Source organism: Pan troglodytes, chromosome 12 (genome assembly GCF_028858775.2).
Source record: "Pan troglodytes isolate AG18354 chromosome 12, NHGRI_mPanTro3-v2.0_pri, whole genome shotgun sequence".
Taxonomy (NCBI): Eukaryota; Metazoa; Chordata; class Mammalia; order Primates; family Hominidae; genus Pan; species Pan troglodytes.
Window position 1 is genome coordinate 50,567,976 of NC_072410.2, and position 27,433 is coordinate 50,595,408.

At 43.5% G+C, this 27,433-nt stretch overlaps 1 protein-coding gene across 4 annotated transcripts in view; it reads left to right on the forward strand.

The window, feature by feature from the left end:
- EXOC6B (exocyst complex component 6B) overlaps positions 1–4,582 on the forward strand; it is a 652,710-nt gene extending 648,128 nt beyond the window's left edge. For all 4 annotated transcript variants that reach the window (XM_515544.9, XM_054678524.2, XM_054678525.2 and 1 more), the window contains one exon: positions 1,107–4,582. In XM_515544.9, the coding sequence (XP_515544.3) occupies positions 1,107–1,233 (127 nt within the window). In that variant the 3' untranslated portion in view covers positions 1,234–4,582. The remainder of the gene's footprint in view (positions 1–1,106) is intronic.
- The last annotated feature ends 22,851 nt before the right edge of the window (positions 4,583–27,433 follow it).

Consider the following 27,433-nt stretch of genomic DNA (forward strand, 5'->3'; position numbering starts at 1 on the left):
CCAACTCTGGTGAAGACTGGCCTGCCCCTATCCCAGAGAGAAATCTGTCTTGGCATGTTCTCAATTGTCTAACACTGGAACTAGCTGTGGGATATGGGTCTGGTGTGCAGCAGCTAGGACAAGAGTTAGTGGCCACCAATAGATGTCAGAGGTTGTGGGCCCTCTGCAGGGAATAGCAGATTCCTGAATTCTGTCACAGTTGCTTAGTCAGACTTGGGGGTTCTGTGACCATCTCAGCCTAGTCTTGACTTTCTTGTCCATGTTTCCCAGTTAGGGCTGTCTGTCTGAAAGAACCACTGGCCAGAATTACCCATGGTTTGTGTTCTAGGAATATGCCATCTATGAAGCTTTAGCATGACCCAAAGGTCAAAGGTCCAGGGGTACAGACAGCCATTGAGAACTCAAAGGCTTCTCATGTAAAAAGCTCTGGTTTATGGAGTGAGAGGATGGCCCAGCCATTTGGCCCATGCTTTCCTCAGCACTCTACTCTCTTAGCCACCACACCACCTATGTGCCTTTACCCTGAGACGAAAGGAAAAAGGTCAGTCAAGCCCTTAGTTTTGTTAGGGATAGGATAGAGTAGCCAGCTAGAGTGAGGTTTAGAAATATACAGTGGCCTTCAGTTATTCATATTCTGTTGGAATTGCTAGTTAAGAACACTTTTCCTGCTTTACCTTTCAAATATTATCTCAAAGGTCCTATCAGGATTTAGTAGGTTCATGAGGTAATGAGTGGATCCTAGACATTCTATAAGGGCTTATTGACCAGCAGAGCTGTTCCCTGTCCCAGACACCTACAGCAGGTACATACCTGCTGAGAGAAGGGAATGAATTAGGTGGAGCAGGTATAAGGGGTAAGGAGATTGGCCCCTCCAAAACTGGGTCTTGACCAGTTTCCAAAGGTGACTGAAGTTGGGAGGGCTGTAGGTGCCAGAATGCCAGCTTCCTGATGAGTAGGTGAGTGTGGGCCTGACAGTGGAGATATTCTGGACTCTCTCATTACTCTGGGTAGTGGTTAAGATGCATTGCCATCCTGCTTCCTGCAGGTTCTCCTTCCACCATTGTTTCCTCAAACATGTTACCCTCTTTCTTTCCTTCTCTGTTTAGGATGAAGGATACTAGCCGCAAGAACAACATGTTTGCACAGTTTCGGAAAAATGAGCGAGACAAGCAGAAACTCATTGACACGGTGGCCAAGCAGCTCCGAGGACTCATCAGCAGCCACCACTCATGAAGGGTGACCCCGGACCCACAGAGGCGACCTGCTGCAGCCTCTGTGTCAGTCTGGGATCCAGCCCCAGCTGACCCTGCATTTGTGCATTCTTCTTCAAAGAGAGCATATGTATTTTTTTATTAACCCCTGTGCGGTATTCACATAACATTTCCCTATAGTAAAAGAGGCACAAGAATAAGCAAGTACATGAGATGTTGCTAGGCTGGGACTCAGGGGAAGTTATTACTACACTATCTGTGTTATCTTAGAGATGGTGGTATCATCAATCCCACAGTGATGAACCACCTTTCATCCATGGCTCTAAAGCTTAGGTCTGGGGCTTAGGAACCATAAAAAGTGGGTATCTGGCGCTAGGAGGTAGAGTGAGTAAGCAAAAGGATACTAAAATATGTCCTGTTCACTCTTGGATGCCCATTCACCACATAGATGAGGCTGATTCTTCTCAATACAAGGAAAGGGCATGGCAAACATTACTATTTAGTACACTAAGGGCAGCTCTGGAGGGTCATCTCCTCAGTCTGCTGACTTTCACTGGCTTGTGAACAAGCATGGCATATGGCAAGATGACAGCTTCATTCCAATCCCCCAAGAATGGCAGTTTCTTTAGCCTGATCTAACCCAAGGCTTTTACTGCAAATTTTTCTAGGGCAGGATACAGCTAAGTAGACAGCAGTAATAATTGGATCCCATGTTTAACTGCATATTGCCCCAGCTCTAGGAGTGTTGAGTCTCAGCTCGAAGAGTTTTTCTGGATCTTGAAAGCCAGTTTTCATGGAATCAGAGACCCAATCCCTTCCCTGTTCATCTCATTTCCTTCATTTACAGTCAGAGCACTTGGTTCAGGACATAAATCAACAGTTACTTCCATAGGCCTTCACAGGGCGTTTCAGACTTAGCCTCCTCCAGTAATGCCATTGAAATAGTTCAGATTTCGGAAGCCTAAAAATGGCCCTTACCTTACCCTTAGGTGTAACCTGAGGATTAGTTGGGATTGTTCCTTTATGTTTTAAAACCAGCTTTTTGGCTATCATCTTTAAGGAAATGTCACCAGCTCTGCACTGTGGGGGCAGCCATGACTGGACTGGATGCCTCTAGGGATGGAGACATTGTTACCATAAAGTCGACAGAGCCAACCATGGCTTGTGGCTTGTTGCCTCTGGCCCAACTGTCCTTCACTAAATAATATCCTAGATATTATTTTGCTGCTCAAGCCCAAGGTTCCCACCCTCTTTTGAGATCCCCAAAGCCATCTTTGGCCTTGTCTGAGAAAGATTGCCTATAATCCTATCCTCCAAACTCTAAAGCCTGGAGCAGCTTAGCGTGGAGGCTGCACTCATTGTCCCAGATGGACTCCTGAGACTTAACGCAAGGGCTTTGCTATGAGGTCAGTCGGGGGAAACTGTACTTCAAGACACTTCAGAAAGATGCTACTGGCAAGTAGCAGAAAGATGGCTACTGGCAAGAGTATAATTGTGCATCACCAAACAATGACAAATAAGCCACACAGGCATTTCCAGCTTGGATTGATGGGAGGAGAGACTCATCAAACAGAATTCTTCACTACCTTTGTCAGCTACTGAGTTGCTTCTGGGGAGGGAAGTACTTCCTTGCCCCTCCCCCACCCCCCTACCTCACCATATCCTATCATATCTTGATAGTCATGGGGAAGAGGATGTGCACACAGACATACAAACTTCCTCAAAGCTGGAGAGACCAGGCTACATGTGAGCACATAGATGCTGCTGAGGCTCATCCTGAGGGCTAGGTGGTTGGCCAGGGTTTCAGAATGAGGGTAAGGGATGAGCACTGCCACCCAGAACTTGATAAGCCAAGAGAAGGCAGGAGCCAAAATGGCATCGCCGAGCTCTCATCTTTGTTGAAACAAGTGAGAAACGATTATATTAATCTGAAGTTCTATTGCTTGAGAAGAGTTCAAAACACTTTTCTTTGCTAGTACCCAGTTTGCAGCAAGATCTCTTCAGCTTTAAGTGCTGAGAGACTTTGAAGTGGAAATGGAGAGATGTGTAAGCATGGCACAGTGTTTGTCTTTTTAGAGGATCATCATTGCTGGTCTGGTCTCAAACCTCTGCCTTGGAAGAACTGTGCTATACAGGAAAAAGTGAACAAGGTGGAGGAATAGGGGTTATTCTGCACAGAAGTCCCATGAAAGAAAAAGCTTATTCAAGCTCAAGATATAAAGATGGACCCTTTGATATATCTTCTCTCCATTCTTAGTCTGCCTTCACCTTATCTAACAAAAAACAACCTGCAGCTACTGAGTTGTATGTAGAGACATACTCTTGGTGGGCCAGGGAAGGTAAAAACAGGGACCAGCAATGTCAAGTTTTTGAACTAGAAAAGTGGGATGTTTTTAGTTTTGTCTATAACCTGTAGCTGGGCCAACCCTTGAGAGGACTTGTGCAAAGCATGTGTGCCCAGACCCATCAGACTCCTCAGATATGGCCTCAAATACCTAGAGATGTAGAAGTACCGTGGAGGGCCTCAATAAGAGGGCAAGCACACAGATGGCTAGAAGCCTGTATGGCTTCTGGTCAGGATGAACCCTTGGCCAAGTTCTTGAGGAAACCAGGTCTATATATTCCTGAAGGGACAGTTCAGTTTGGGACTCTATTAGGTTTCAGTAGTAATATAGGCTGCTTGCATCATTTTAACATTCATAGGGAAAATCTCTTTGAGCAGGCTATAAATGAAGCTGTTGCAGGTAGGGAAGAACAGGACCTGAAAATGGGAACCAGGAAGTGAGATCCTGTTGGCAAAGGGAATGTAGAGCTTCCAGGGTGCATTGCCCAGTGTTCTCATTGCATACCAGTCCTCCAAGTCAGTCTAGCCTTACTGTACACTTGACAAGTGCTTACTCAGCAAGTCCCAGACCCACGGCCTTTTATCTCCTAAGATCGGCTTTGGCCATGGCCTTCCTCATCAGGCCTCTGAGCACACTCTCTAGGAACTGCTGCAGAAATTCCCCTACCTTAGCCTCCCTTCTCCCAGGACTCCTCTCTTGACTGCAATTGCCTCTTCTTCTTCTTCTTCTTTTTTTTTTTTTTTTTTTTTTTGCCTGCATTCACAATTACTTTTCACAAAGGTGTTGGAAATGGCATTTTTATTTTACACGGATAGTTGCACATATATAGAGAAAATTAGGAAAGTCCATTTTTAACTCTAAAGGGAACTTTTTTCTCTAAAACTTACTAGTAAAGCTACTGATACAGATGGGCCGCATGGTTAGGGGAAAGCTCCTCTGTGAAAAGAGCATGTTTATTCCTCTTGTACATTTTCCTCTTTTAACTGCTATTAAACAAGAAAGCCTACATACCTGTTTCAAAAGCTACGGTGTTGTCTCATGGGTATTTTGTTCTTCCATCCTTTTTGCACAGTGCAGCTGTGGTTGGTGAACTGGATGGCTGACATTGCATCCCCACTCAGCTGGACTGAGGACTAGAGCAGGCGAGAGCCTAGTGGGGAAGAGAAAGCCTACCTTCCACACAAGGCAAGGAGCCGTACTGTGGCCTTGGAAACATCCCTAACCCCTGGGTTACGTTTTTTCCTGCTTATGCAGCTAAAACTGGCATCATCATCAAGAAGAACTTTTTGAAATGCTTGAATTATGTGGAGCACTGGGCTAGGCAACTTGGAACGCAATGTTGAACACTAGCCCTGCCAAGGAAAGGCTCCCAGTCAAGATGGAGTGTTGTAGGATTATCCAGAACAAAGCCAGGGTGGAGAAAAGGGAGAGATGAGCCTATTTTAGACTCAGTGCAGGAGGGGTACAGTCATCCTGGCCCAGTGAAGGAAAGGGTCTGGTTAGGAAAGACAGCTCAGAAGAAGCAGAATGTTAATTAGCTGGGCCTTGAAGGAATGCAAGTCAAATTTTGTTAAGTCATAGGAATGAGTATTTTTGGTGCAGACCACATTAGAGTACAATGTTGGCATGAGCCTGGTATGTTCTAGGATGTAATGAAGAACCTCCTAGGCACATCTGGAACCATGGTGAATAAGACCAGCAATGCCAGTGTAGCAACACCCAGCCTGCTTGCCCTCCAGGCTAGCACACAAGCAATGGGAATAGACTAGAAACAATTTTCTCCAGTAAGAAATCTGACTACTGCAACTGGGCTTTCATGCCCGAGACCTGGGCTTTGATCTCTGCAATGCCACTTACTAGCCCCTGACCTTGACAATTACTAAACGAGCTCCCTAAATATCATCATCCTCATCCATGAAAGCAGACTGGTAGTCTCCAATTTACAGGTTTGTTGTGAAGTGTAAATGAGCTGTGGAAGGTCAAAATGCTTAGCCAGTATCGAACTGAGCAATAGCACATGCAATATTTAAGGCCTTTTCCTCCCTACCTTCCAATTCCACAACATGCCTCATGGCTGAGCGCTGGACAAAAGTGTCCAGGGCTTCTCTGCCTCCTGACATCCTCTCCCCAAGTCCACTTCAGGATTGGTGATAGCCATCCCCGCCAAGCACCTGTATATGAAACAGAGGGACACGCCTTTCAAATCAGCCAGCCGCCTGGCTCTGAGGACAGCCTATCCTCAACACTACATGGAATCTTCTCTACTCTCACTTTGGTGCCAAAACTTACAGCTTCTTCTATTGGGAGTTCTTAACCAGGTGTCCAAGAACCCTTGCAGATGTGTGTGTGTGTGTGTTTGCATGCATGTGTGCATGCCATCCATTTTTCATGGCTTTCATCAATGTCTATGAAAGATTCATGACTAAAGTACTGAATAATAACCAAATCCCTTCGGACATGTAGCTCTCTCCATGGGGGAAAGCCAGAAGCTCTAAGCAGTGACTCTTCTCCCTGCCTCATAGAGCTCTGACAGATTTTTCAAGCCCTGCTGGTCTGCCACCCACCTTCTCCAGGAGCCTCCCCCTGAACCCCATGTCACACCTAAAGATCGGTGAAACCGCTACTCCTGGCTTTCTCTCAGCATGGTGGGGTCCTGAGTGGGGACGGGAGGACTCTGCACTCCTGAAAATACGGAGGCTTCCAACTGGTTGGGGAGATGACAGAGTTCAGTACAGAGACTTGGGCCGTCACAGTCAAACAATCTGACTCACCCCAGAACATTTCCCGCAGCCTCAGCACTGACTGTTATGACTTCCGGCCCAAGGCCTTGTCCAGAGAGGGACCAGCAACCCTGTGGGGTGCTCTGAGGCAGAAAAACAAAGCAAATCAAAACAGCCCAGGGAAGGATGTGAAGCAGTCACCACCTTGCCCCTTTTCTCACAGCTGGGCTTCTTATCTGCCTGCCAGGCAGATGCGGATGGGGAATAGCTGGTGGGAGATAAGAGGAGGCAGGGAAAGAAAGTGCCAAACCCTTTCCCCAGAGGCCTCATTTTGAATTTAATGGACAGAGTTTGCCCGGAATGAGAGAGGCTACAGGCCCTAGGGACCAGAAGACAAAGGCTCTTGAGGAAGTGCAAGGAGGAGGAGGAGAGGAGTGAGGGCCAGGCATTGTGTGGGAGAGCTACCCCTCTATCTGTTTCAATCGCTGGTGGGGTTAGGGTTACTCTGCATTTGGGGCCCCAGCTGCTTTGTAGGGTCTGTGACATCAGCTGTTGTGATGGTAATGGATGGGCCTCTTGCAGGGGGTACCCCCTCCTTGGCCAGCCCCTAGAGAAGATAGAAGCTTCTATCTCCTCAGGGTGGGGGCCGGCTGGGGGCCCAGAATCGGACCCAAGACAGCAGCACCCCCCTCCTACCAGTCTGAACCCACTGCTAAGTGTAACTTCCAAGCCCAAGCTATGACCTTCCTCTTTCCAAAGCTCCAGAAAAGGAATGGAATCTGAACATTGAGACGCTTTTCTGGCCCTTAACAATCCTCCCATTCTCTAGGCTCAATGATGGGTCTATTTCCTCCTGTAAATGGGTCTCGTAATCTTCAACTTTTACCTTTGCTTCTAAGGGTAATTAATTGGATCTGCCTCTTGTTCTTCCCACACACTCCCCTCTCTGTTACAAGGCTCAGGTTATGCTGGGTAGATGGCTTTCTTTTTATTCCATGGGGTGCTTATTCTTAAAGCTGAGGGAGTAAGGCCCTGCCCTCTCCAGTGATCCCCTTTTCCAGAGAAGCCTGCTGGGGAAACATCTTTTCCGTGGGTACTTGTAAGGGGCCTATGACTGACAAGCCAAAGGCTTTTCAGATAGCCAGTTTTAAGCAACCATTAGGCTTTTCCCCAAGATTTTAGGGAAGGCGTTTTCATGTAACAGTCTCAGGAGCTAAGTGGGAATTCATTGGTGGTCTGGACACTGGAGACAGGGAGACAAAGATGGGCAGCACCTAGCCCAGCAAATGGCACATGGGCACTCATGGTCAAATGAATGAGATTTTCAGAAGGGCAGTCATGTGCAAACGTGGGGGTTGTGAGAGCAGTACCCTTGCTGGGAGGGCTATTTTGCCATTGGCATTGTTTAGAATTGCCAACATAGAGTAGATAATAAAAAAGCAAGCCAACTTTTAGTCTGCTTTATTGTGGTTTTAAATTTTTCAACAAACATGTACCATCCTACCCTTGTCATGCCACAGAGTAGGGAGGAGGTTGACAACAGATTAAGAGTCAGGTGAGAAACCAAAGTAGCAGTTTAATTCCTGATGGGCAGGATGTGGTCCTGGTGGTAGTGATAAATGTGTGTGTACATGAGTATTGTGTATGAGTATGTGGGTATCTGACAGAATTAGGGCTTTCCCCACTGAACCCTAATCCCATTTCCCACATCTGATCATAACAGTGATCACACTAGTAACAGTTAGTGTGATGATATTCTATCTATTTTAATCTGTATATACCGTCACAAAAAATTATAATCATAGTGTATTATATTACAGTTTTACTTAATTTATCTTAAATATATTTCATTGGCAACATACAGAATTTCTTCATCCTTTATGAAGCCCATAAAGATCTTTCATTGCATGAATGTACCATGAGTTTATTTAACCAGTTCTGAATTGATGAATATTTAGAATGCTTCCAGTATTCCACTCTTATAAACAATACTGCAAGATATTTGTATACATCTTTGCCTACTTGCTTAGGTATTTCCATAGCATACAATTTCAGGAGTGGAATTGGTTGGTTAAAAGCTATGAATATTGGCCAGGTGCAGTGGCTCGCACCTGTAATCCCAGCACTTTGGGAGGCCGAGGCAGGCAGATCACCTGAGGTCAGGGGTTCAAGACCAGCCTGGGCAACATGGTGAAACCCCATCTCTACTAAAAATACAAAAATTAGCCCAGCCTGATGGTGGGCACATGTAATCCCAGCTACTTGGGAGGCTGAGGCAGGAGAATCACTTGAACCTTGCAGGCGGAGGTTGCAGTGAGCTGAGATCGGGCCACTGCACTCCAGCCTAAGTGATAAAATGAGACTCCATCTCAAAAAACAAAACAAAACAAAACAAAAAACCCCAAAAACCTATGAGTATTTAAATGTTAATAGAAAGTATATAATTACTCTTTTGAAAATCACCAATTTATACTTTCTCCAATAGGTTATGAGAGAATCTGTCTCCCTATGAATTCTCAGCCATAAGTAATATTAATGTTTTCTTTCCATTTTTGTCAGCCTTTCAAGTGAAAAATCATTTTCCTTTGTTCTTATTTACTTTTGTTTAATTTATAGTGAACTTAAGCATCTATTGATATTGTTTGGTTGTTATTTGTATTTCCTTTTGTATGAACTATTGAGATAGTCTGCCTTTTAAAAAATTTGGTTATTTTCTTTTCATATTGATTTGTAGTTCTTTGTTTTAGGGATTTTAGCTATTTGTCATTTGCATTGCACATATTTTCCCAGTTTGTCTTTTGAGTTTGTTCATTGGTTCATATTGGTTCGAACCCTTTATTTTGCAGGTAACAAAAAACCCAACTCACTAAATATTTACTGGCTGAAAATCCAGAGGTGATTCAGGGTTAGTATGATTCAATGACTAAAAAAATGTGAAGTCTGTTTCCTTTCCTCCCCTCTACTCTGCCTTTTATGGTAAGAAGACCATCCTAAATCTTACTTCCCTCATGGTGCCTAAATGGCTGCCATTTTTCTAGATTTCACATCCCCGCACTACATTGTGCAGAAACTTCCAGTGGCTCTCTTAAAAGAACAAGGAATTTTTAATCCAATAAGCCTCCAATATTGAGAACCCTAAATTGGATTATATGTCATTCTTTTTTATCAGGAGCATGCCATGAATTTGCTGCTTTTATCAGGGTTACTTGAACCAATCACTGTGGCAAGAGCAAGAAGATTACCTTCATAGGTTAAAACAATCAAGTCTCACCATTGGAATTTAGAGTAAGGAGGTATGGATACCTACCCCCAAACAAACTGCATAGCAGCCACACAATGGGGAAGTCGGTGGAAAGAATGTGGAGGAGACAGCCACAATATTCACTATGTGGTGTTTTTTGCTGTATAGAATGTTTTTGTTTTCTTCTTCTTCTTTTTTTTTTTTTTTTTTTGAGACAAGGTCTCACTCTGTCACCCAGACTGGAGTGTGGTGGCATGATCAAGGCTTACTGCAGCCTTGACCTCCCTGGCTCAAGCAAATCCTCCCACCTCAGCCTTCTGAGTAGCTGATGCTACAGGCATGTACCACCATGCCCATCTAATTTTTTTTTTATTTTTTGTAGAGATAGGGGTCTCACTTTGTTGCCCAGGCTGGTCTCAAACTCCTAGACTCAAGCGATCCTCCCACCTCAGCCTCCCAATGTGCTGGGGATTACAAGCGTGACCCATCACACCTGGCTGGTTTTTCATTCTTGAAATGTCAAATTACAAGGCTTTTCCTTTATGATGTTTACATTTCATGTGATACTTAGATTTCCCCACTTCAAAATTATAAAAATATTGTACCATGTTTTCTTCTGATATTTCATTTTTAATATATTAATCATTTATCAATTTGAAATTTCCTTTGATGTGAGGAGCATGATAGGGATCCAGCCTTTTCTTTTTTCCAAATGGCTAACTAGTTGTCTGCAACATCATTGATTAATTTTAAAATGTCATGTTTATCATATATTTAATTCATATTTATCTTTGGTCTATTTCTGGATTTTCTTTATGGTGTCATGATCATTCTGTTTCTGAGCCATTACCAAATTGTTTTAATTACCATATCTTTGTAGTCTGTTTTAATATCTAATATCTAATAGCCCATTCCTATTAGAGGAAATACCCCATACTTTCCTCTTTCAGAATGTTCCCAGATATTTATTCTTCCAGGTTAATTTTATAATTTTTTTCATTTCCAGTGTTCTATTGTGATTTCATTGGAGTTGCATTGAATTTATAAAATAATTTATAGGTTAAGGACATATTTGTAACACAAAGCCTGCCTATGCAAGGCCCTGTCCATTTATTCGTCATATTCACATTCCTCAAACAGTTTAACATTTTCTGCATTTGGATTCTTCACATTTCTTACTTAGTACAATCATGAATGTTTTATGTTTTCAGTGCTGTTAAAAATGAGATCTATTCATTCTTGTTCTATGTGTTCTTTTTTGTTTCAATTACGAAAGTAGTATGTACTCATCTATCAGATTGGCAAAAATCTTAAAGTCTGATATTACCAATTATTGATGAGGATATGTAGAAACAAGATCTCATAAAGGTGGGAAGATAAATGAATACACCTACTTTACAGAGAAGCTTGGTGGTACAGATCCAAATCCCTTACTGGCAATTCAGAAATTGAAAAAGCTCATTCTTTCTTTACTGATTTGGTGCAAAATCTGACCTAATGGGAAGTTATTTATCATCTGTATTTATCCCACTTAATGTGGATATTTATATTTTTCAACACAGAAAAAGTAATATATTTGATTATGTCTATTTCCCAAACCCTACTGAGGGTGTTATATATGGCACATATGCCATATTGCCTTCCTAAAATTCAATAAATCTTATCCTGAAACATATCTGGCCCCAAAGGTTTTGAACAACATATTGTGGACCTGTATCTAGTAGAATTAAACGTGCATATCCTAGAGAAATCTATCCACATGTGCACAAGGAGACATGTACAAGAATGTTTATTACAGCACTGTTTATAATGATGAATAATTAGAAATAACCTAAATGTTCATCAGTGGGAAAATAGAAAATAGATATTCTATTAATCTAATAGAATACTACACAGCAGTTAAAATGAACTTTACCTACATGGGTCAACATGAATAAACATTTTTTAAAGTTATTGACTTTTTTAAAAAGTAAGTTAAATTATAGATAACAATACAATACAATTTAAACTTTAAAACGTGCATGAAGATGATAAACACCAAATTTGGTATAGTAGTTATCTCTGCAGAGGGAGAAAAAAATGAGGGACATGGGGGTACAAAGTAGGCTTTTTAACTTTATAAAGTCTAGTTTCTTTTTTAAAAATTAAATGAATATAGCAAAATGTTGAAATGTTTTCACAAATAGATTTGTATTCCACATAACGTTCTCGGTCTTTTTAGTGGCTGCATAGTATTCCTCAGTATGACTGTATCTTAATTTGTTTAGCCATTTCCTCATTATTTAACCTTCTTTCACTTGCTAATCATTACAAGAACTACTGAAGCAAACATCTTTGATATCTTTTTGCATATATACAAACATTCTGTAGATCAGTAATGTCAGTTGTCTTTAAAAAAAAAAAAAAAAGGCTGTACCAGTTTATACCCTTACCAACAACATGGGAGAGGGTCCACTTCCCCACACCCTCAATAAGACTGTCGTGAGGAAACTGGAGTGAGGAAAAATGGCATATTAATTTTCAATTGCCAGTTTCTGTTGGGCTGAATCATCTTTCCACATCTCAGCCATTTTTAGTTATTATCAATAAATTGCCTGTTGATAACTTCATCAGTTAGAAGTGTGTTCAGCTACTCATTCAAAATGTCATATGAGTGCAGTGAAGAAATGGGTAGGGCTTTTTCTGGTTTGGGGGCTTTTGGAATTTTTTTGTTTTGTTTTTGTCTTTTGAAGTTTGAGGAATTCTGGAGGTTTAAGCATAAACAATACAGGACTGGAGCAGCAGAGACCTAGACACTCTCTGTCTTTCTGTTCTGTCATCCTTAGTATGTTTATCCTTTAATAGGCACAGAAAAGCTGCTTCACCTCCAGACATCACATTCACTTTCCAGGCAGGAAGAAGAAAGACAAGCAAAGAGATAAAGAGCCACGCAGGCTGAATCCCTTTCTTAAAAGCCTATGATTTCCATCTTTACTTAGGCTTACAGATTTACTTTTTACCCTAAAATTATGTAAGTATTCTCAAAATTATTTATTTATATTTATTTTTAGAGCTGGAGTCTTGCTCTGTCACCCAGGCTGAAGTGCAGTGTCATAATCATAACTCTCTGCAGCCTCAAACTCCTGGGCTCAAGTGATCCTCCCACCTCAGCCTCCAGAATGTAAATTATTATTTAAAATTATCCCTTCATATTACTTCCTCTTACATCTTTTTGGCCAGAACTGGATCACATGGGCACCCCCAAACCAATCATGACCAGAAGGAGTAAGATCATCGTGTCTGGTTAATACCAGTCATGGTTCATACCCTGTAAGTTCCTGCAGCTGTAAGCAGGATGTTTTATTCATAGCTTTATCCGCAGTATCTAGAAGAGTTTCTGCCACATAAAATATGCTTAAGAAATTTTGTTGAATGAACTGACTGTATGCATGAATGGAAAGATAAATGGATAGAATAGGGGCATGATATCAAGGTATCTTCACCACTATTTGAGCCAGTCTGAATGCTTTCTGCAGGGAGATGAGGGGGAAATGAATGTTGTCAAGAGATGGGGTCTGTCACAAGATCCTTGACCCATTGATCCTCTTGATGATAATTACATACTTGTTCAGTATATATGAGCAAATATTTTCTCCTAGTCTTCCACTTCCTTTTAAATAAACTTTTTATTTTGGACTAATTTTAGGTTTAGAGATAAGTTGCAAAGTGGTAGAGAGTTTCCAGATATTACTCACTCAGTAAGCCCTATTTTAACGTCTTACATTACAATGTACACTTGTGAAAACTTTTTATACCACATTGGCACATAGTATTAACTAGGACTTCATTCAGATTTCACCAGCTTTTCCAGTAATGTTTTTTTTGTGTTCCAGGATTCAGTGTAGGATACTATATTGCATTTAGCTGTCATATCTCCTTAGTGTCTTCTGGTCTGTGACAGTTTCTCAGTCTTTCTTTCTTTCCCATGACCTTAACAGTTTTTAGGAGTGATAGGTATTTTGTAGAATGTCCCTCACTTTGTGTTGAAGTTTTTCTCTTGATTAGATTGGGCCTATGGATTTTTTGAAAGAACACACCAAAGGCAAAGTGACTTCCTTATCATATATCAGTGTATACATGACATCACTGGTGATGTTAACCTTCATCACTAGTTAAGGCAGCATTTGCCAGGTTTCTCCACTATAAAATTACTACTTTTCCCTTTCCAGATTCTATTTATTAGAAGCAAATCACTAACTGCAGCCTATACTGAAGGGGCAGGGAAGGGCAGGAGGGTTAAGCTTTACCTCCCGCAAAGACTCTCTCAATAAATTATTTGGAATTCTTCTGTAAGAAAGAATTGTCTCTTCAATACTGTTTATTTATTTGACCAATAATTTAAGTCACTTATTTATATTAGTATGAACTTATATGGATTTTTGGCACTTATTTTAGGCTTTCTTTTTGTATTTATTGAGACATAACTCACAACATAAAACTCACCATTTCAAAGCATACAGTTCAGTGGTTTACAGTATATTCACAATGTTGTGCAACCAACGTCGTCTAACTTCAGAAGATGTCCATCCTCCCAAAAGGAAATTCTATACCTATTAGTAATCACTCCCAATTCCCCTCTTCCCCTCTCCCTAATCTATTTTCTCTCTCTATGAATTTGCCTATTCTGGACATCTCATATAAGTGGAATCATATAATATCCAACCTTTTGTGCCTGGCTTCTGTCACTTAGCATAATGTTTTCAAGGTTCATCCATGTTGTAGCATACTCAGTACTTCATATCTGTTATGGCTGAATAATATTTCATTGTATATGTTTTGTTTATCCATTCATCCATTGATGAGCCCATGGGTTGTTTCCACTTTTTGGCCATTACTGATAATGCTACTATGAACATCGGTATACAAGTTTTTGTTTGAACATGTGTTTTCAATTCTCTTGGGTATATACCTGGGAGTGAAATTGCTGTGTCATACGGTAACTATGTTTAACTTGTTGAGAAACTGCCAAAATGTTTTCTAAAGCAGTTGCTTCATTTTCTATTCCCATCAGCAATATATGAGGGTTCCAATCTCTCCACATTCTTGCTAACACTTCCTATTTTCCATTTTTTTGTTTATGTTTTTAAGTAATAGTCATCCTAGTGGGTGTGAAGAGGCACCTCACTGTAGTTTTGACTTGAGTTTCCCTAATGACTAATGATGTTGAGAATTTTTCCATGACCATTTGATATACAAATGGTCAATATATACAATATATATGATATAAAAATGGTCATGATGATGACCATTTTTATATCGTATTCAAATTCTTTTCTTTTTAAATTGGGCTATTTGTTTTTTAATTGTTGACTTGTAAGAGTTCTTCAGATAGTCTGGATTTTAGATCCTTATCAGATATATGATTTGCAAATATTTTAACCTATTCTATGGGTCTTCTCACTTTTTGACAGTATCCTTGATGCAAAAGGTTTTAAATTTTGATGAGGTCCAAATTTATCCATTTTTTTCTTGTTGTTGCTTGTGCTTTTGGTATAATATCTAAGAATCTAAGAAAGAACTGCTTAATCCAAAGTCATGAAGATTTATACCTTTGTTTCCTTCTAAGAGTTTTATGGTTTTAGCTCTTACAGTTAGGTCTTTGATCCACTTTGAACTGATTTTTGTATATGAACAATTCAAATTATATTAGTTTTCCAAACACCATTGTTGAAAAGACTATTCTTTCCCACTGAATGGTCTTGGCATCCATGCTAAGAATCAATTAATTGTAGATGTATGGCTTTATATCTGGAATCTCAGTTCTCTCCCATTGATCTATGTAGCTATCCTTTGCCTTACGTATTTATTCTATCCTTTGGGTTATAATCCAATTCCATGTTACTTACCTATTTTGTTACTTAAATTATTCCAGGTTTGGTCACTGGGAACTCTTTCAGACTGGCTCCTGTGTGCCTTTGACATACCCTTATCCTTTTGTTTTTTGATGATTTCCTTGCTTTATGATACTCAAGATGCTGCAAGATTATCTTGTACTTTCCCTGTCCTAGCCCTAGCATTAACCAGTTCTTCATGGAGCACTGGTTCCTTTTATTGAAGAGGGGTATTTTAAAATCAAGATCTGGGTGCTGGGTATGCTCATTGCTCCTGGGATGTCATTGCTTTTATGCTCTCAGCAGACAGCTAGATACTGTATTATGTAAGATAATGCATGTATATACAATATTTCTAGTTGTTTCTGTATCTGTACATCTCTGTGTGTGTTTGTGTTATGAGGCATACTCTCTCTCTCTCTCTCTTTCTCTCTCTCTCTCTCTCTATATATATAAAAACTTGAATTCATACTGATGTCTCCAAATGTAATCCAGTACCCCAGGGATCATTCTAGTCTTTCCTTATTGCTTATCTCTCTCCAAGAGTGAGATCCTGTCTCCTGCCATATACTAGCCATTTACTTAGTTATTCAACCCTTGCATACAGTTTCATAATTATTAACCCATACTTCCCACTTTCACCTATTTGTAACGTTTGTTTATGGCATCTTTCAACAGACAGATATTTGAAATTTAATATAGTTTAATCGTCAGTCTTTTCCTTTAAGCTCTTGAGTTTTATATCTTACATAAGAAAGCTTTCTCACCCACCACTACCACCAGATTATAAAAATATTTTAGTTTCATTTTATATTTAAATATTAAATCTATCTAGATTTTATTTGGGGTTATATAAAATGCAAATATAACCTTTTTTTCAAATGGCTATCTGAAGATCCTAAGTGCTTATTATTATCAGTCAACCCATTCCTCACTGCTTTGCAATACATGGGTCTGTTTCTAGACTCTATATTCTACTGGTCTATTTCTGTGCCAATTTGAGATCATTATAATTTATGTAACTTTAAAATATGTTCTGATATTTAATAGAGAAAGTCTCTACTATTGATCTTTTTCAAAAATGTCTAGTCTCTCCTTGTGTGTTTAGTTTCACAGATGAGCTTCAGAATTAGTGAAGTATCATTTTGAAAACCTCTTGGGGATTTTGATTAGGATTACACTGAATTTATTAAATTTGGGAGAAACTGACATCCCAACATGGTAAGTCTCTATTTAGGTCCTTTTTTATGTATTTCACAAAGGATTATGTTTTCTTCCCATAAGTCTTACATGACTCATGAATTCACATTACTCAAATGAATTCACATGAATATGCACATTATTTGTTATATATTTGAAATTATATTTCCAAGTTTATTATTATAAACACACAAGGAAGCTATTGATTATGTTCATCATGTATCCAAAGAAGTTATTGCATGTTTTTATCAGATCTAATAGGTTTGCAGTTGATTCCCTGGAAAATTCTATTGTAGATAGTCCTAATATCCATATAAATAATGTTGAGGATACTTTATATAATTTTGTGGAAATAAATCTGTAAACCTAAAGGAAGATGGATTATGCTTCTAGAAAAATAAGTATTACCTGAATTGAACCAGGAAAACACAGAACACTCCAAAAGAGCAATAGTCATGAAAGAAGTTGAGAAAGTGGTTCAAGATCTATCACTAATATTTATATATTTGTGCTTTAGATTTTTCCTTGCATTTCTGATTTTTTTCTGATTTAATTGGCTAAGACAACCAGACAGTGTTTTATAATGGTGGTAATGGTAAGAACTTGTCTCTCCTTGCTTCAGTTGAAGTGCTTCTAAGTTAGTTATTAATTGTGAGACTTGCTATAGTTTTATCAAGTTAAGGGAGTTTTCTGCTCTTCCTACTTTACTGTTAGCTTTTAAAAGAAATTAGTGTTGAATTTTATCAAATACTTCTTTTTAGCCTCTATTGAAATCACTTTTTTCCCTTACCTTTTAATATAGTAAAATCCTAAGTTGAAACATCTTTTGGCTCATTTATTATTTCAGCCACGCTTAATCAAAATATCTTATTATTTTGGCAAACATCTGTATTTTACTTGGTAACATTTAATTTAGGATTTTTATATAAATATTCATAATATTTGTCTGTACTTAACTGTTTCTTTGCTTTTTTTTTTTTTTTTTTTTTTGAGAAAGAGTCTCACTCTGTCACCAGGCTGGAGTGCATGCAGTGGCACAATCACGGCTCACTGCAGCCTCAATTTCCCAGGCTTGAGCAATCCTCCCACCTCAGCCTTCCGAGTACCTGGGACTACAGGTGCACACCACCATGCCCAGCTAACTTTTAAAAAATATTTTGTAGAGGCACGGTCTCACCATATTGCCTAGGCTGGTATCAAACTCCTGGGTTCAAGCAATCCTCCCGCCTCATCCTGCTAAGGTGCTAGGATTACAGGCATGAGCCACCATGCCCAGCCATGTACATAACTGTTTCTATGCTGCCTTCAAAAGGTTTTGTTTTGGTATGTAGGAATAATTTTTTGAGAAATCTTATTCTTCCTCTCTTTGCTTTAGTGTATCAAGGGTTATCTGTTTCTTGACAAAACTTGTAAAACTAACTTCATCTGGAGCAGGGGAAGATAGCTGGAGTGCTGGTCATTGATGATTTGCAATTCCTATAACATGTCAGACGAGTCTGTAGATGGGGGAGAAGCAGTTAGGGTGGGATGTAACCTACCAAAACAGGTTACCAGACGACTTAAATTGTACACATTGTCTCTAAACAAACTCATATCCAATCTGAAGATTCTTCTACTCTGAGAACAGTGCAAATGAGGATGGAGATGAGGAGCACATTTAAGTATCAACTGGAAAGGTGAATTAATGAATTAATGCACTTCTAGTTCACTAAATAGCCAGGGAGGTGGGAAAATGATAGAGTTGCTAAAGCAAAATATTCCAGAGGAGGATTGGTTTGAAGGAAGATGGGGAATTCAATTTTGGACATGTGTGAAGATATTTTTTGGAAGCTTGGTGAAGGAAAGAGAATGGATGCACAGTGCTGTCGCATGGTTGTGTAAAACAACGAACCTAGCTCCATTGTGTAAGAAAGGGTACATGAACTCCCCAGAGTCTTTTAATTCTAATTACCATGCTCTTTCCTTTGCATCCCATCCTTTGTGAAATGTCAGCCTGGAGTTCATTGGCATTAAGAGAAAGTCTTTCTAGGCTAAGAGAGATATTGGCTTGGTTATAGACAGAAGGGGAGAAACGTTTAGAAATAGCTAAGATGAAGCTGTTTGAGATAGAATTGAGTGAGATCCTGAAGTACCTAAGAGATAATTTATTCAGAAAAACACTTATTGACAGCATAGACACTGGAACCATGAAGAAGAATGCACAATTTCAGTATTTAAAGTCCTTTGAATCCATCAAGAGAAAGGCTTATATAATTAACTGCTTGACTTCCCAGCTCCTACCTATACAATCTACCTCACTCCTTCCTCACCTCCTCTCTCCCCCTACCCCATGGTTTCCTGAGGCAGGAACCATTTCTGCCTTAATTGCCAAGGTTGACGGGGGCGGGGCGGTGGGGGGGGGCAGTGGCGGTTGTATAAATGAGAAAGAAGGAAAGGCTTACAGTGATATAATTACTAGGATGGTCTGCACAGGATGTTCTAGAGCACCAAGGAAGGAATGGCAAACTGGAAAACTTCACAAAGAATGTGATACTAGATTTGGATTTCAAAAGATAAGTAGGAGTTTACCAGGCAGTGAAAGGAGGATGTTTAAAGCGAATGATATTGAAAGGAAAGATGTTCAGAGCAGCGGTAACTGCTATGTGTAAAGGCTTAGGGCACTTTACACCTGTCAGACTGACAAATCAGACAGTGGAATCATGCAAGTTGAGGATGAGGGAGGCGGCACCTTTGTGCGCTGCTGAAGTGTTGGACTAGAGCAGCCCTCTGGAGAGTCACCCAGCAGAACTTGTACACACATCCCCAAGGACCTGGTAAGTTCCCTCCTGGTTAAACACGTGGAGAAAATGAATTCACTGCCACTGTAGAAATAAGCAGTTGGAGGCAATCTAGGTGTCTGTCACTCATATTTGAGAATATTTTGCAGCAGTCAGAAGTAATAAACTAGAAGTACATAAGGCAACATGAAAAAATCTCAAAACAGTGTTAAATGTCTTTAAAAATCCAAACAAGAGAGCTCTATAGTGCAAGATCATTGACGAAAGTTAAAAAGGCATCCATACATAAGACAGCACTGTTTTTAAGGATACATATCCACCACCAGGGCCATACATCAACACGATGGAGTGTGTATCTAGGGGCAGAAGCTGAGGATCAAGAGTGGGGCTGGCAATTGAAGAGGAAAAGGAAACTAGAGTAAAGCCTGCACTGGCTGAAATGTTAAACTGAGTAGTATGATGATCGCCTTCCTACCCATCCGGTCTAAATGAAGGCCCTATGAGTATAAACTGCATGGTATGCTTTCTTCACAGAAGAAGCTGGGTGAGGCCAAGGGAGCCCAGAGTTGAGGCCGGGACAGAGGCTGCAGTCAGAGTGCGGCCCGGGTGATGGCCCCCAATCCTGAAGGCAACAGGCAGCTGCTAACAGCTTTTAAGCAGGAAAGAACACTTTGTTTTAAAAAGGATAAGGAAAGACTTGGACAGTGTAATGTTTAGACACCTACTTTAAAATTACAGGAGAAAAATACAGAGATCAGAACGAGTGTGGGTAGGAGGGGCAGCACAGCGGTGGGTAGTCTGGAATGGTGCCCTCGGTGGGGTGCCCTCCACAGGGACCCACAGTGTACTACCTTCTTTTGGAAGAGAAGCAGTCATTGGTGTCACCCATCTCAGTAAACCTCTTGAGGGGTGGGAAGGCCTCCAGCAGCAGTGAGGCCAGAGTGAGGTTGTCTCTCCCCTCCTAACCCGTTCCCTCCTCCATCCCTGGCTACGCTGGCACAGAAAGCAGAAGACTCAAGTTCTAATTCCACTTCTTCCTTCTGGTTCCAGAAGTGACCTTAGACAGGTCACACCTCTCTGGGCCTCACTTCCCTTGTTTTCCCTTTTCAGCTTACACTTTCATTGGCTCCATATTATTCCCCTAGTAATAGCCCCCAACAGGGAAATCTTGCCCCCTCTCAAAATCCCCCCAAGTGTCTCCAAAGTCCTGACATCCTCCTTAATCTTCCAGATCCACTGCCCCACCTTGGTGAGGAGGAGCAACAAATTGGTATCGTAATGGCCCTGCTGATTGCATTATGGGTGTCTAATGCAATATGCCCTCATGAGGACCATCCATCAGGGCACAGCCCCTCCCCAGTCCCTGCCACCACAGTCACATTAGTCAGGCAGCCCATTCATCACTACCGCACACCTCCATGGAGACTGGCCTAGACAGATGAGGGGCCAAATCAGATTTATGGGGAGGGATCGTGGAAAAAATCAGCCCCATCCATCTCTCAGACACTGAGGAGGGAGCCCTGTGTCTCCACTCCCTCCAAGCCTCCTTAGGGAACGGGTGCTAATCGAGAAAGCAGCCAAGTTGCCTTTGTTTTCCTTAAGGCCCATTCTTGAGCCTCCGTGTTGCCTAGCACAGCCCTAGAACTGGCTCCTCTAGGAGGTCATAATTTTCGGAGCAAAGCCTCTGCCAGGATCGGGACACAGTGCTCGGAGTGGGCCACAACTTTGGAGAGTTCCAGAGCATGTCTTCAATGGGTTTCTGGGTTGGTTTGACTGCTGCAAAGAGCGTGGGGAGGAGTAGGCACCAAGCTCAGTTTAGTAATGAGGCCAGGCCTAGGACAACCTTCACATGGAAGGGTGACTTCACCCCAGCTTTCCATCTGGGCCGAGGCCTTGCTCTGGGCTCGTTTTAACTCTCCCTGGCCAAACTGAGCGACTCTCCCTCAGTGGATGGGGAACACATTGAGTGGATTGAGAATGGGGTGGGACAAGAGGGGCAACAACTACCTTTCAGGTCCCTGGATTTGTGGAGCCTGAGGCTTGTATGATTTGAGGAAACTTCCTTAAGAAAATAACATAAAATTATTATTCTAGGGCTTTGAAAGTAGCCTGTACATATGAGGGTCCCTAAAGCTTCAGCTTCCTTGGCTTTGCCATGAATCTGTACTGGCTGTGTGCCTGACATCCTGCCAAGTGCTTGGCATGCATTATCTTTGTGCATGACCCTCACAACTATCACTTGTCCAGTAAGGCAAGACTTATTCTCTCCAGTTTTATAAGAAAATTGTGCCTCAGAGAGGTGAAGTGACTTGGCCAAGACTGTACAACTGGTAAGTGACAGAACTAGGTCCATTCAACTCCACATTCCACTGTTGAATGAGCTGTGCTCACTCCTCTGGTCCTTGGCCTGAGTTGAGTTGCTTAGTTATGTGGTGGGCTGGGGGGATCCTCTGGCCCAAATGTCCCCCGTCTCCACAGTTGCTCTATAACCAGTGCTGCAGCTGCCCTGGGGTGGGGGTGGAGAGCGATCAGGCAGACGCAGAAACAGGGACAGGAAGGGTGGGAGAAAGCCTTGTAACAGGACCGCAGGGATCAGTTGATGAGTGCTCTAAGCCTGGGGCTGCCCTTCCACCATAATAGTCAAGCTTGCCTCCCCCAGACTGACCATGGCCCCACGGGAACTGGGTCCTGGTGGGGAGAGCTCAGAGGCTAAGCAGAGGGGGAAGCCCACATCCCACATCTGGGGGCCAGACAGAAGGCCATGCAGGGTCTTTTCCTATTGGTGTGGACTTCTGAGAAGGCTGCCCCACCCCATGCCCACATCCATTCTAGCATGACTTCCTTTTTCCTCTCCACATGTGCTCTAGTGTGGGGTCCCTCACAAAGCAGCCAAGCTTCTCTGGGTAGGAAGGTCCTGAGAGTGGTGGATGGCCCTCCTCCTGCCAGGCAAGAGTCTCAGAGCCACGAAGCTCAGCCCCTGAACCAACTCATGGAGAATGGGGAGGGGCTGGGCATGTATCCTGGGCAGAGATCATGTGGATTTCTGGGAGCAGGGGCAGGAGCATCTGTGAGAGCAAAAATGTGTGCATCCACCCAGCAGAGGAAGCTTTGCCAGCTTTCCTCCGCTCCTCTGGTCTCCATTTGGTGGTCTTGCCAGGGAGCTTGCCCACAGTTGCTCAGAGCAATGCCTCATCCCCATCAGAGGCTATACCTAGCCCAGGGCTGTCTGAGCTGGTGCTTTAATAACTAGCATTATCATGTGAAGACCTTGCCCAAGCACCTCCATCCTCCTCCCTCTCCCTCACCTATCACCTGCCCTTCTGCCCTCACTAGCCTCTAAATGCAAATTTCAGGTGGAGGCTGAAATTGCCAGCTTCCGAGTTCCTTGATAACCCTGAAAGCTGGGCATGATGGCTCACACCTGTAATCTCAGCACTTTGGGAGGCCAAGGCAGGTGGATCACTTGAAGTCAGGAGTCTGAGACCAGCCTGGCCAAGATGGCAAAACCCTGTATCTACTAAAAATATGAAAATTAGCTGGGCATGGTGGCACATGCCTGTAGTCCCAGCTACTCAGGAGGCTGAGGCAGGAGAATCGTTTGAGCCCGGAAGGCGGAGGTTGCAGTGAGCCAAGATCGCATCACTGCACCCCAGCCTGGGTGACAGAGCAAGACTGTCTCAATAAATAAATAAATAAGTACTAAGGGGAAACAAACAAAAGAAATAATCACTTTCAAGTGAGGCTAAACAGGATGTGTGGGCAAAGGAAAGAGGTTCCTGTTTCCCAGACTCCTTTCCTCTCTTTGTATCTTCAATGCTGGTGTTTCTGGGGCTCTCTCCTCTCGGTGTAGGCTTCTCTACTCCTGTGTCCCCCATTAGCATATGAATGCAGATGATGTCCAAGTCTCTGTCCCGTCCAGATCTGTCTTCTGCACTCCAGACCTCTATGTCCAACAGCCAGCAGACAGTTCCACTGGCATATCCCTTCACCACCTGGAGCCTACTCTGTCCCCAACCAAACTCAACATCTTGTTCCCCAAGTCTTCTCTTTCTCCCGAGTTCCCCACCTCAGTACATATCATCACCACACACCCAGTTCCCCAGCCTGGAATCCTGGCCTCACTCCCTACCACCTGCCCCCACCCCTAATCAGTTGCCAAATCTGTCCACGTTTAAATTCTAACTCTGAATATTTCTAAAATCTGTACACTTCTCTTCATCATCACTGCTACTAGCTTCATTTAGTCTTTAGTATGCCAGCTAACAGCTCAGATTCTAATCCACATTCCCTGGATTTAATTTTAGAGGAGATTAAATTTAACCTCAAAAGTACAGATGGATGAACTTGGGCAAGCTACTGAACCACTTAGTATCTCAGAGTCTTCCTCTGTAAAGCAAGGATAATAGTATCTACCTATCCACCTCCTGGGGTTGCAGTGAGGGCCAGCTGAAATAAGTGAAGTGCTTTTTAAACTGCCTGGCAGGTAGGAAGGTGCTAAATAAGTGTTAGTTTTTATTACTTTGTTATTATTATCACTTTTACTGTTATTACCTGAGTTATCACCATAGTCTCCTAACTGGTCTCCCTGCCTCAACTCTCACTCTGTTCTAACCCATTCTCCACACTGGAGAAGGACCTGAGGCCTAGATAGGTAAAGTATATTGCTCAAGCCAGTAAGTGGCAGAGCAGATTTTAAGCCTACTTCTAACTGACTCCAGAACCCTTGTTCTTAGCTACTAAGCCACTCTGCCTGTTTGGAAGCATGAAGAATTAATAAATTTGGAATAGCAGGATAGTGAGGAAAGAATGAAACCAATGGAGGGAAAATTAGAAGAGAGACTCAGAGGTGCTCCGGATTTTCCATACAGAAAGGATATCAGAGCTGCCATCTGGTTGCTGGGGGTGTGGCACCAGGGAGCTTGTATTGAAGCTGGGTTTGACAGAAAGCATAGAGCTTTGGTGGGGATGCTGATGGGCGCAATGTACTAGAGAGGCAACAGTTTTCCCAAGAACTTCTTGGGGCAGAGTGGTCAGGCCCAGGCAGTGGGGACCAGGTGAAATCTTCACAGGCATGTGCCAGAATAACCTTGGCTGTCATAACGGTGGAGATGGGGAGTGGGAGTCTCGCCGGAAATTGTTCTCTTATGCTCCAGCCGCCACACCAGTGTCTGGAGAAGAAACTAGCTAAAGCTCCAGCAGCAGGGCCCCTGTGAGCTTGGAGCTGGGCTGTAGGCATGAGAAGAAAGGTAGATATTCAGGCAGGCCACCACCCAGCCTCTCTGCTCTGCCTCTCCATCTCCTGGGAGGCAGTGGGCAGGAGTCTCAGCCTCAGGCGAGAGGAAGTGATTTGGTAGAGTTTTGGACTTGGGAATGGAGAGCTCTGCCAACTAGATTCTCAGGTTGACTCTGCTCTCTGAGGTCTCTGGGCGAGGCTCCTGGTTAGTTGGCTGGTCTGCCTGTGGTGGGCTTATGAACAAAAGCCAGCTGGGAACAGCAGGCAGGGTGGACTTGCTTCAGGTATCGTCTCCAAGCTCTAGATAAGGGGATATTTTTCCTCTTAGCCTTCTGCACCTGAGGCTGGTCACTTAGGTTGTTGGCTTCCCTTCTGCTCCCAAAGAATGCGAACCTCTGAGATAAACAATCTAGGGCCCCAGTGTACTCTGCTTCCAGGCCAAACCTGCCCCCAGAGTCCATGCTTCTCCATCTAGCAACCCTTGGAGTTCAGGTGCAGGACAGAACTTTGAATGGCAGGGAGAAGCCCACCCCATTCCTGTCCCAACTGTACCCCTAAGGAGAAGCTGGCTGGACAGACTGAAGTGAGCAGTATGGAAGGCACTGGACCTTGGTAAGTGACCTCTCAGAGGAGGCTTCCCTGGCATGGGAGGCTGGAAAGAGAACCTGGGGGCCCTGCGGGAGGAGGCTGTGCCCCAGCTTGTCTGATTCAGCCTGTGCCAAAATGAACAGTGTTCCTTTTAAAAATCAACAATCTTGCAATTTCTGGGATCTGTGAGATGTTTGTAGCTTGGGTGGAGGGTGGGGGGAAGCAGTTTTTAACACCAAGCAACATGAAGACAAATTCATTGAAAGCCACCCAACCACACCCCCCTCTTTTCATATCCGTGTTTTACCTTTGACAAAAGCTCTGGGTTCTCTGTCATGCCTCTTTTTTCTTCCTGGATCCCAATTGTCAAGCCTTCAAGAAAATGCACTTCAGTCCTTTGTCACTGAGTGTAATTTGATAAACTGAGCAGAAACACACTGCTCTCCCCATCCTTTCAAAAACTGTTACTGCCAGAGAAAGAGGATGAGGGAATGAGATCTGAGGTCTTTGAATGGACGTTTAAGCACGAGCGCATGCCCACGCACACACACACACACACACACACACACACACACAGTCTCGTACACATACCAGGACATACAGTTGCCTTGGTGGGAGGAGGTTGAATCCCAGATTCTTGTGTGTGGGGCCCTGGCCCTGGGGTCCTGGGACGAATGCCCTCCCAGCTCCTAGAGACTCCCCTAGTTGCAGGCCCTCGTTGCAACCGCCCAGTAGGCGGTGCCAGGGCAGGTTTCAGGCTATAAAGGGCTCTTGGCTCCCCGGGCCTGAGGGAACGCCATCACTGCAGCAGTGTCGCTGCCAGCCACAGCCAGCTTGGGGCACTGCCGGTGTCCCATTGCCACCGAGCAGGCTACTCTTTTCCAGGCCGTGCTGATTTGGACACAGCTGTCAGCTGCGTTCTTCGCACCTACCCGTCCTCTCCATTGGCAAGTCCTTTTTTGGATTGCTTTCGCTGGGGTTGGGTGTGGGGTGGGAGGAAAAGGACTGAGTTTGGGGCTTTGACAGGGGATGATGGGGGTATTTCCACTTCTTTTTGAAAATTCCTTTTGAGGCAAGTCTCTGAAGCTGAGATTTCTGAGATGAGGTATGACGTGAGGCTTGTTTCATATTCAGGCAAAGGGGAAAGAAGCAAAGTTCTTTCCCAAAGGCCACCGCCTTCGTAGAAGGCTGCAGAGGAGTGGGTGAGGGGCTCCCTCCTCACTGTTCCTCTCTGAGGGGCTGGGAGTGAGGGGCCAGGCTGTGCCTGCATCTGGCTCTGCCAGGTAGAGATGCCTGGATAGTGGTTGTTATCTAAAACAAAACGAAATCAAAATCCGAAGATACCTGGGGGTGGGGTGGGAGCAAGTGGCACTAAGGAACAAAGAAGGAGAAGAAGCCAGCCTTTAGGAAATAAACACACAGAACCCAGAACCCAGCTCTGTTTCAGCAACACTGAAACAGCAGGATGGCCTCTCCAAGGCGCGGGTGGGCTGGGTGGGTTTCTGGCAGGCGGTGGTTTTCGGGGGTCAGTGAATTCTCTACACAGCCTCAGAGCCCCCGAAGCTGCAAGGGGTGGGGGGAGGAGAAGAGTTTAGCCCCTAAAGGCAGAATTCCTGGTACCGCAGTGATTTCCAAGCTGAGCTGGGTTGAGTGCCACCATACACCCCTATCCCCGCCCAGCCTGGACAGCAGGGATCCCAGCCCCTGTCAGAACAGCCAGGGCACAGGCAGGGAGCGCCCTCTAAGCTGCCCTTGAGGACTGGGCACTGGATGGGGGCTGCCGATCTTGTGGCGCCGGCTCTGGAGGGAGGGCACGAAGTGGGAGAAGGGTAGGCACCTGGGCCTCGGGATGAATATCTGGGGCCACAAGCTGGGTTCCAGGGGAAAGCAGCATCCCTGACCCACCGGAGTCACAGTTTCTGCTCTGGCTCTGGAGAAGGGTCTGGGCAGGACCTGCCGCCCCAGGTCCCTCTCCTCCATAGCTCCTCAGAAATGTTGTTTCCCCATGGGACTTGGTATCTTGCAGGCAAAGGGCCCCACCACTGTCAGGCAGTCTACCAAGAAGACTTAGAACAGAAGGGAGCCAGCCCGAGGCCCTGGGAAGAATGAGAAGGAGCCGAGAGCTGAGTTTTCCAAGGACTCCTTCATGCCAGCAAGGCAGGACAGGACTAAGAGCAAAGAGCTCCCTGAGGCGAAATCCTGGGCTTTGTCCCTCAGGCTAGACAGCCCAAGGTGCAGGCCAGAGGCT